Below are 11,344 nucleotides of genomic sequence, written 5' to 3'. Positions count from 1 at the left end.
AACCTCTTTGGATGAACAAAAAAATTGAAAAGCAGATTGCCAAAAAGAATAAATGTTGGAAACAGTATGTAAAGGCCAAGAGAAAACAAAAAGTATGTGTGTCAGCAAAATGGTCGAAGTTTGTCCAAGTAAGAAATCAAACAGTAGATCTGATTCGATGTAGTAAATCTGACTTCGAAAATAAAATAGCAATTGAGATCAAATCTAATGAAAAGTCTTTTTGGAGGTATCTCAGTTCTCAGATCAATATAAAGTCTGGTATACCCAACTTAACTGATAGTAATGGAAGGCATGTGTCTGATGACAAGGATAAGGCTGAGTTGCTAAACACGTTTTTTAGTAGTGTATTTGTCGATGAAAATTTTTCGAATGTACCGGCTATTGATGACATTTCAGAGGATTTTTTATCTCAAGTTGACTTTCCTTGTGACGAAATCTTAAATATTTTATCAACGTTGAATATTACTAAAACAGCTGGACCTGATGGTATTCACCCACGCATCTTAGTCGAACTAAAGGATATCATTTGCTATCCCCTCCATATTATTTTTACGAAATTGTTTCAAGAAGGAGCCGTCCCTAATAGTTGGAAACGGGCTACAGTGGTACCGATTTTTAAAAAAGGAGTGAAGTCTGACCCAAGCAACTATAGACCTGTGAGTTTAACTTCGGTAGTTGGTAAAATTATGGAGAGAATTATCAGGAAGGAATTATTGGACTTTCTTGAACATCACTCACTTATTTGTTATGAGCAATTTGGTTTCCGGCAAGGTCGTTCCTGTGCTTTACAATTACTTGATGTTCTTGAAAACTGGTTTTCTTATTTTGATAATCAGGATTGTTTTGATTGTATCTACCTTGACTACAAGAAGGCTTTCGATAGTGTGCCTCATCATAGACTCCTTCTGAAAATGAGTGCATTGGGTATTAGAGGTAAACTTCTAAACTGGTTTCAAGTATTTCTTAACGATAGACAACAACGGGTTAGTGTCAATGGATGTGTTTCAGATTGGGCTGATGTTCGTAGTGGAAGCGTCGTTGGACCTGTTCTTTTCATTATGTTTATAAATGATTTACCTTCTGTTATTTCCTCCTCTGTACGCATGTTTGCAGATGATACTAAATTGTATAGAGTAGTTAACACTGTGAATGATGCTCAAGTTCTACAAGAAGATTTAGAGAAAGCATGTGACTGGTCTGACAAATGGCAATTACCTTTTAACGAGGGTAAGTGCAAAGTAATGCACTTTGGGAAGAAAAACAACAAACATCTGTATGCCATGCGTGGTTTCTTATTGAATGAAGTTGATCATGAAAAAGACCTCGGTGTTACTATTGACTCTAAACTTGTTTTTAATGTACATGTGGCAGATGTAGCAATGAGAGCAAATCGGAAGTTGGGCATGGTATATCGAGCTTTCAAGTTTTTAAATATGGATGGGTTTCTTCGTTTATATAAAGCTATTATTCGTCCGACCTTGGAATACTGCAACGTTGTTTTTAACTCGCTACATTGTAAGGAGGAAGACCTATTGGAAAAAGTCCAAGAACGTGCCACCAAGCTTATTTTTTCCATTCGTCATTTACCTTATTCAGAAAGGCTGAAAATTCTCAACCTACCTACTCTCGCATACAGAAGGCAAAGAGCTCATTTGATACAGATTTTGAAAATTTTACATGGAGTGGATAGTATTTCTGCTGATTCTTTTTTTGAGCGTGATGAAGATGTTAGAACACGTGGTCATTCTTTTAAATTAAAATTTAAGTTCTCACGCACAAATTGGATGAGGGACTCATTTGGTCGAAAAGCTATTATATTATGGAATTCGTTATCGGAGGATGTAGTAGCTTCAAGATCAACCAATCAATTTAAGTCCGGTCTTGAACGGGCATGGTCCAACCACCCTCTTAAATTTGCGCCATATTCAAGAGTTGATGTAATTATCAAGAGGGGCTTATAGGCATAGCCTAGCCTCGACTCCGGACCAGCATTGCTGAGCTCCGGAAACAAGTAAACAAGTAAACAAGTAAACAAGTAAACAATCTTTGCCTCGACTCTGGCGGTGGTGCGAAGCATGGATTAAAGAATAGAAGGATATGCATCGACGTGAGATCAAGGGTTCCTTGACTCTCGCCGACAGACCGCGGACCGCCCAAAATGTTACAGTTTAATTAACTGCATGGTAACAACGAAACGGTCGCGTGCCTAATATATTGTTTACTGCACATGTGCAACGACATTTAACCTTGTTGACTACGCTTCTTTCGCGCGTTCTTTGTTGCACTGTATGTATTCATACATATTTGAACAGTATAATCAGTGGCGCGGCGTAACGGCTATGTGCGCTCACTGGCTAAACCGAAGCTTGGGGCCCAGAGGAACAGGCATAAAATATGTGGAAAATGCTAAAAACGTCCGAGGCCTCGATCTTTGAAACTTGGAGGGCCACTTAGGTTTCCTAAACAAACAAGTGGCTTCAGGCCTGTGCCTCACGCCACTGAGTATAATGTTTATTGAAAACAGTTGTTAAATTACATTGTATGTTATTGTGAAGACCCTAGTGTAGGCCTACTTCATCAATATACCAAATAAAAACAATACTATATTGTTATTGGCTTAGAATTGTAGATGCTATAATTGTAATTAGTATATGTTTCTGCCGCGATTGATCTACGCTAATGTTTTTATGACATTAAAGTAGCATTTTATGACCTGTAGTAGCCCTACATCTGAGACAATAACTATTTATTTATTGTCTCAGCCTACATACATGTAAAATTACAAAATCAGCAAGGATACTAGGCCTATGCCTTCTAGGCTTACTAGTAAACCATATGATTTGCCGACATTGATACTATGGAACGCCTCCTCTGCCTTCAGTTCACATTTATTATGCAGTACACACCAATCGTCATGCAGTACACACCAATCGTCATGCAGTACACACCAATGGTCATGCAGTACACACCAATCGTCATGCAGTACACACCAATCGTCATGCAGTACACACCAAACATCATGCAGTACACACCAATCGTCATGCAGTACACACCAATCGTCATGCAGTACACACCAATGGTCATGCAGTACACACCAATTGTCATGCAGTACACACCAATCGTCGTTCACATTTATCATGCAGTACACACCAATCGTCATGCAGTACACACCAATCGTCATGCAGTACACACCAAACATTATGCAGTACACACCAATTGTCATGCAGTACACACCAATCGTCATGCAGTACACACCAATCGTCATGCAGTCAAATATTGCGTAATTTATACCGCCACCTATCGACAAAATCGAATATCACGTGAGGTTTATTAGACGGCTGTAAAACTAAGACTATTTAAACTTCTTTTATGGAATTCAATAATTGCAATGACCTCCTAGCCGCGCCTGTGTCTCGCATAATAAATTATTGTATATATAAAAAACAGAGCATTCACAGAGATGTGTAGCGGTTAAAATAAGTACAGTATGTCAAACATAAAAGAAATCTTAGAGACGATGGCCTAGTTTTACAGCCGTCTAATAAACGTCACGTGATATTCGATTTTGTCGATAGGTGGCGGTATAAATTACGCAATATTTCACTGCATGACGATTGGTGTGTACTGCATGACGATTGGTGTGTACTGCATGACAATTGGTGTGTACTGCATGACCATTGGTGTGTACTGCATGATGTTTGGTGTGTACTGCATGACGATTGGTGTGTACTGCATGATGTTTGGTGTGTACTGCATGATTATTGGTGTGTACTGCATGACCATTGGTGTGTACTGCATGACCATTGGTGTGTACTGCATGATAAATGTGAACGACGATTGGTGTGTACTGCATGACCATTGGTGTGTACTGCATGACCATTGGTGTGTACTGCATGACGATTGGTGTGTACTGCATGACCATTGTGAACTGAAGGCAGAGGAGGCGTTCCATATGATACTGCCTAGGTAGGCCTTTATGGAACGCCTCCTCTGCCTTCAGTTCACAATGGTCATGCAGTACACACCAGTCGTCATGCAGTACACACCAATGATCATGCAGTACACACCAATGGTCATGCAGTACACACCAATGGTCATGCAGTACACACCAATCGTCGTTCACATTTATCATGCAGTACACACCAATGGTCATGCAGTACACACCAATCGTCATGCAGTACACACCAATCGTCATGCAGTACACACCAATGGTCATGCAGTACACATCAATCGTCATGCAGTACACACCAAACATCATGCAGTACACACCAATCGTCATGCAGTACACACCAAACATCATGCAGTACACACCAATGGTCATGCAGTACACATCAATTGTCATGCAGTACACACCAATCGTCATGCAGTGAAATATTGCCTAATTTATACCGCCACCTATCGACAAAATCGAATATCACGTGACCTTTATTAGACGGCTGTAAAACTAGGCCATCGACTCTAAGATTTCTTTTATGTTTGACATACTGTACTTATTTTAACCGCTACACATCTCTGTGAATGCTCTGTTTTTTATATATACAATAATTTATTATGCGAGACACAGGCGCGGCTAGGAGGCCATTGCAATTATTGAATTCCATAAAAGAAGTTTAAATAGTCTTAGTTTTACAGCCGTCTAATAAACCTCACGTGATATTCGATTTTGTCGATAGGTGGCGGTATAAATTACGCAATATTTGACTGCATGACGATTGGTGTGTACTGCATGACGATTGGTGTGTACTGCATGACAATTGGTGTGTACTGCATGATGATTGGTGTGTACTGCATGACGATTGGTGTGTACTGCATGACGATTGGTGTGTACTGCATGATAAATGTGAACGACGATTGGTGTGTACTGCATGACAATTGGTGTGTACTGCATGACCATTGGTGTGTACTGCATGACGATTGGTGTGTACTGCATGACGATTGGTGTGTACTGCATGACGATTGGTGTGTACTGCATGATGTTTGGTGTGTACTGCATGACGATTGGTGTGTACTGCATGACGATTGGTGTGTACTGCATGACCATTGGTGTGTACTGCATGACGATTGGTGTGTACTGCATGACGATTGGTGTGTACTGCATGATAAATGTGAACTGAAGGCAGAGGAGGCGTTCCATAGTGTACTGCATGACGATTGGTGTGTACTGCATGACCATTGTGAACTGAAGGCAGAGGAGGCGTTCCATACGTGTAATCATGATCTATATACTCACCGTTGTCTTACTTCTTGTGTGAATAATAATAGGTACTTCGTTTGTTCGTGATTAGTTTGCCCTGCGTGTACTTTTCAAAACGACCGCTAGGTAACGAATCGCAACTATACATAGCCAGCCAATCCCGGATCAGGGATCGCTGTTTTCATTCAATTAGACCCGGTGATTGGATGTGATGTGGATGACATAACCACTAGCCAATCACCAGGCACTACAATTTAAATATAATCACATCGATAATTAAGGAGATTTATGAAGAAACCACTGCTTAGCCATATATTAAAAACACGATTGTTGTATGGGTGAAAACCGGCCACGCTAACAACATACATGGTCAAGTGCATAATTTAATATTCTATAGATTAACGCAATTTTTAATGACAGAAGATGGCAGGCAAATAATGATAATTCAAATATAAAAATTGCATATTTTATTAATATTACCAACTACTTAAAATTACCAGTCGTAAGAAAGTGAACTTTTCATAGTCCGATTGTGATTAAACTAAAACAGAATTATTCAGCAATATATTTTTGTTGTCAATTAATCATCGACGTAGACATGTCAATAGAACATTCAGACTGCGCATACGATTTCTACATGGTTACGTTTTGGTCTAAAAAAATGTAACAGTTGATTCGCAGCGTTTTAGAGAGGGCCGCGGTTAGAGACACGGAGTTCAATGAGCGTGTTTGTTTGATTGGCAGCAGTGCTTTAGTATAGGAAAGCGCGTTGTAAAATCGTTTGATGTCACCGTCGATGCATATCCTTCTATTCTTTAATCCATGTGCGAAGAGAGCAGCTCAACTCCTCCTAGGGGCCTCTTTAACATTACGTCACAATGCCCAGGGACGTATATGCTGCGCCACAAATGCCAAAATAAATAGTAATCTAGTGTACTGTATCTCTAATATTATTCATTCACCCATTGATAAATTCATGGTTTAGCTGTATTAATTAATTCTCAGTATAAAAATAAAAATGATCAAATGTGATTTTCTCATTTCAATTTCTTTTAGATAGGCCTAATATCACACTATACCAAAACGACAATTATTATTATTTGATACCAAATTCAATCGAAAACGAAACAAACACCGTACAACTAATGTTATTGTTGCTATGAAAGTATTTATTCCATAATGACTACAGAAAGTATCACAGTAGCTAGATAAAGATAATAATTGACTTAATACCCTTTAAGTCTTTCAGATTAATGGCTTTACACTTGGTACTAGGCCTACTATTTGTTGTACATTGTCTTGTCGGTAAGCGCAACTTTATTTAAAATTCATTATCTGAGTAAATACATTCTGTCAGCTTTTGCCTACAGTGTATAGGGCCTACTTTTGTTTAATTTTATTAATGTACTAAAATGTATGGATGTATTGTATCAAGGCACATATTTATCAATGTGCTGCCAAGCGTCGAGTCCTATAATGTTTTTAGTGGTTTTTAGGATGCAGATTCATGACGTCATTACGTTTTGTATCTGAAAACTGCTGCGGATTGGCATCGGGTGATAATAAGTAAAGGTTTCACGTTTGCCTTTCAAGTATAAAGTTATTATTTTAAAAAAAAGAGTTAAACCCAAGCACGTTTAATTTACAGAAACTTCATCATCTCACCAGATAGCTAAAGAAGGTGATGCTGAAGTGGTGATAACTTGTGATTATTCACAATTTACTTCTACAACACCTAATGCAGTACAATGGAATGAACTAAATGAAGATGGAGTGGTTATTGAAATTGGTTTTGTGAATTATAAAAAGAAAGAAAACGGCCGTTTCAGGTTGAAGATAACGCATGGGAGAGCTGACCTGGTAATGGTAAAGCCATTGAGAAATGATTCTCAAAGATGTTATCAATGTCAGATACAACAGGCAAATGGAGCTGTTAAATTATCAGATCCATCTACTCTTACTGTTTATTGTAAGTAACCTAGACTTTTGACATCATCATTTCAATACATTTCCAGCATTGGAACTCCTCCCTGTCCTGTGCAGTAGCTCTCATCCAGAACATTCCAGAAAATGCTCATCATCCTTCCATCTGTTTTTTATCTTGCTTGGCCTGTTCTTCACAGTCCATTCCCGCGATGAATTCTATCCATTGTTTGTTTTGGCGATTGTCCTGACAATCTAAAACGTTTCGTTAGAGTATACAGTACTTCATAAACAAAAGTTATGAATGACCATTATCCAATATCACCGTGACTCAATTGAGTGAATTTACAATAGACTTGTTGTAGCTACCACCTACACGTTCATTTAGAAATTAACAATATTTCCCTGTCTATGTAAAACATTGTTTAATGGGATTCTAAAGGGACCATTCAAGTACTGCTTGTGTACAACCATGGTAGAGTTATTATTTTTATATATTTACATTTAAAGTTTGTTGTCGATTTCAATAATGAAATACGAATTTGTAAAAATTATGGAAAGTACGCTATTAACATTAAAATAATATATAAAAAATAATATAATATAGTACACATGATCTGACATTAATAGGCCTATACAGTAATTATTTTCTATTTTGTGTATTTCTCTCCTTTAGTATAGAGGTGCCCCCAAGTCATTGTCTATTAGCTTTGATATACTGCACTATTTTGATATTTTATTCTCTTATGTTTTCCCAGACTTGGATCAACCTCTTCTCGGAGCTTCAGCAAGCACTACATTCAAAGGTGAAACGGTAACATTTACATGCAGCAAACCTGGCGGAGACCCTATTCCTTACATAACATGGTATAAAGATGGGCGCAAAATAGATATCAACCCTTCTAGATATAAGATTGCAAATAACAGTACAGAGTCAGTTCTTAAGATTAAATCAGCTACTGAAGAAGATGGTGGGAGATATACATGTAAAGCAGAAAGTGATCAGTTTAAAGGAGAGGATGCTAAAACAAGTGAAGGAAGACAACTGAATATATATCGTATTTAAAATTTTGCAACTTTTAGTAATTTCATTTTTAAACATGTGTTTCCATTTGATGAGGATTCAATGAATTTCTTTCAAAATCGTCGAGGAAAATATTGATATATATTGATTGGTGTTTTGTGGTTTAAATAAGCAGTCTTGTAATAAATACAAAAACATACTGAACTTGTTTTCAATCCCAAAATGCATAAAGTCTTCCAAAATTACTGTAAATAATGTAGCTTCTATTGCACTTTCTTATATAGACATCATTGTAACATTCAAACCTAAACATGGTTTTGCAACCTGTACTGCAGAGGGTTATCCCAAACTATCATCAGTATTGATATTGCAAGATGAAGAAGTGATTGAAGAAGGTTACAATTCAGTTACTTTAGAGACTAACAACAAGATATGCCAGTCAAGTCTTACGTGTTATGCTGAGAATGAAAAGTGCAACAATACAGTCCCGCTGCAGAACTGTAACGCAGGTAGGCCAGCTCCTAGTCTTTTTTCAGTATACCCTATTTTAATAATAATTGTTATTTTCTGACCATGAAAACATTCTGTTATTGTTAAACCTTTGTAGATAGCTTAGATAACCTATCGAACATGCTGTATAAAAATGTTACGCCCAATAATTATAATAATATATTTTGATGACTTATGTTTCTCATAAGGCAACATTATTAATTTCAATATTATGCAATCGCTATATATTAAAACCCTGTATATTATACAGAGACCTAAAACTGAGGTGAAAAAAAGGAATACAAATTAATGTTGAAAAGCACATGATCTCCCACTTGCAATAACAATAGCAATGCGGGTTTACACAAATGAATACAACACGACAGTGCACCCATTTATCCAGCAGTCAAGCAAACATTTTCTTTGTAGATTTTTCTAAAAAAAGATGTATAGGCCTATCTCAATATTATTTACACTGATATTTCTATAGGTCCGTCATATCCTAAAGGTACAGTGATAACATTATCACTTATTCTCGGCTCCGTCTTGACGTTTATAATAGCCCGTTATATATATGTAAGTACTTTTAATTCGTATATGACTTTATTGGATATAATTATGAAATATTCGAAGTACAAATAAACGTTTCATATATGATATGTTTTCCGTTATTGTTTTTTAAGGTAAGAAGAATAAAAGAAAACAATTTTACATTTCACATTCCCCATCAAGGATTGCAATTTCCTTCAAAAGCTGGAGATTACAAAGAGGGTTATCTGGCTTCAAATGAAGCAAGATACAGGCCAAAAATACAGGTACACTTTCTCAACAACATTATATGGCCACGGATTAATAATACAACTCAAAATAATAAATATTCTGTTATACAATTGTAAACTAATTCAAATAATTGTAGCATGGAAAAGTTTAACCTAATTCGCCATAGTTGCAACATGGAATAACATAAACAGTTGCTATAGTAGATGTGTAGGCCTATATTGAACGGTTTCGTTAGCTTGTTTAAAATGGTTTCGGTATTTACTAGAGAGTACCGGATAAATCAAATTATAATAATAAAAACTGTCAATCATAAATTATTGTACAGAGAGAAGTAAACAAAATCGAACGTCAAGATCATCAGTACCAAGATCTGCAAGTTTCAGGAAGCTCTGATGGTGACGACGGATATGTCAAGCCTACGTTTAATACATTAAAATGCATTGCAAAAGTAGAGGTAAATATTTTAAACAAAATAATTGAAAGTCCATGTTACCAAAAGACATTCATCAACGCCCAATTTTAGCTTTAACTCCTTTTAATACAGCCTTATAAATTGAATGCCAAAATGTTCAGTACCAAAGGAATATAGCTGTTTAGTGAAGCGATGATAAGACATGATAATGAGAATCATTTCTAATTCATTCCGTATTCAATGTGTTGAGGTTTCAGCACTGTACTTACTTGACTAATAATATTGATGTTTTTGGTAATAACAATAAAGCTATGCACAATAGAGAGGTAATTATTTAGGCCCGGTAACCGAAGTCTAGTGGCTAATTAAGGTATGAATACCTAAATTTAATATTTCATCAAGTGATCGAAAAAAGAAAGTTTGCTCATAAACAATGATACATATTATTATTGTTTCGTCAGGAAACAAGAGAAGAAATTAAAATGGAACCCCAAAACCACCAGTACCAAGGACTGATTTCGTCAAATAGTGTAGGCTTTTACGAAGAGCCTCATTATGGTGTTAGTAGTACGTCCAATAAAGGAAAAGTTGCAGAATCGCATTATTGTAAACAGATAGGCATATAGTCATGGTCAACAGATATGCATCGAGCAGTTGAACATATTTCCATGTTTCCGCCAACGTGAGGTAAATCAAACAAAAAATGTAATTGTACAGTAAAGGGAAATGGCAGTTAAAAGGCTTTGGCAGATGTCCGCTTACGAGAGGTCACGGCGATACCAAATGCACTGATTAGATAGGAAGAACTAACGTGCCCTTTGAAGAATGTCTATATTACGAGGTGTCCAAAAAGTTTAATTGTAGTACAATGCTTAGTGAAGTTATCCATTATGCAAGACAACAAGATAAATCAAATAGGTCTAGTAAAACGAAAGCAGTTGAAAACATCAATTGGCCATAGTAATTAGGTAGGCCTATAGATGATTTACATGCAGAGAAATGTTTTTAGATCTGCCAATTACATTACATATATCATGTAATAATCGTAGAGGAAATATTTCTTATTTCCAAATAAAGATGTTTGCAAATCGGTAGAGAAAATTGTAGAAACCTGTAAACTAATAGAAAGTTTTTACTGTTTACGAGAGTCACACGAAAACAATAATATTATGCAAACAATACAATAGCAATAGTTAAGTTTCGTTAATAGTGTGTACCATTATCGAAGATACTTTGATCAGGGAGTTACAACTCCCTGCTTTGATACGATATGGTAAAGGTCAGGTGCGGGCAAAACATTTCTATTGATCATACATTCCAATAAATATTGATCTATAGTTTCCCCTATGTTTCATAATGTTTGGGATTTTATTTGTGTTACACGAGCGTTTTGAAAATAAGCACTTTCTTATCAGTGGGGGATAGTTCAAATTACACAGTAAATCTCTATTCTTTTGTACACAAAAAAGTTGTATTGAGAGCCATTTTTAAAAAACTATGAAAAATAAACAGTGTGGTAAAT

The 11,344-nt window shown here is 36.4% G+C and overlaps 1 protein-coding gene across 1 annotated transcript; it reads left to right on the top strand.

The window, feature by feature from the left end:
* Window positions 1-6,453: 6,453 nt before the first annotated feature.
* On the top strand, window positions 6,454-10,448 carry LOC140057190 (uncharacterized). Its single transcript, XM_072102746.1, has 8 exons — window positions 6,454-6,499; window positions 6,863-7,163; window positions 7,876-8,175; window positions 8,426-8,650; window positions 9,121-9,206; window positions 9,314-9,445; window positions 9,736-9,864; window positions 10,284-10,448. The coding sequence occupies exons 2-8, from the start codon at window positions 7,058-7,060 to the stop codon at window positions 10,446-10,448; spliced, it is 1,143 nt and encodes a 380-aa protein (XP_071958847.1). The 5' UTR covers window positions 6,454-6,499; window positions 6,863-7,057.
* Window positions 10,449-11,344: the final 896 nt, after the last annotated feature.

The sequence above is a fragment of the Antedon mediterranea genome, chromosome 8, assembly GCF_964355755.1.
Source record: "Antedon mediterranea chromosome 8, ecAntMedi1.1, whole genome shotgun sequence".
NCBI classification, from domain to species: Eukaryota; Metazoa; Echinodermata; class Crinoidea; order Comatulida; family Antedonidae; genus Antedon; species Antedon mediterranea.
Note: the sequence above shows the minus strand (reverse complement) of the source record. Positions and strands in the feature narration are given on the sequence as shown.

What these genes read in the sequence shown, in the direction of transcription:
- LOC140057190 (XM_072102746.1), top strand. Translation starts at nt 7,058, where the DNA reads ATGGTAAAGCCATTGAGAAATGATTCTCAAAGATGTTATCAATGTCAG. An exon ending in ATCTACTCTTACTGTTTATT is followed by an intron (nt 7,164 to 7,875) that starts GTAAGTAACCTA and finishes ATGTTTTCCCAG; the next exon opens with ACTTGGATCAACCTCTTCTC. An exon ending in GCTGCAGAACTGTAACGCAG is followed by an intron (nt 8,651 to 9,120) that starts GTAGGCCAGCTC and finishes ATATTTCTATAG; the next exon opens with GTCCGTCATATCCTAAAGGT.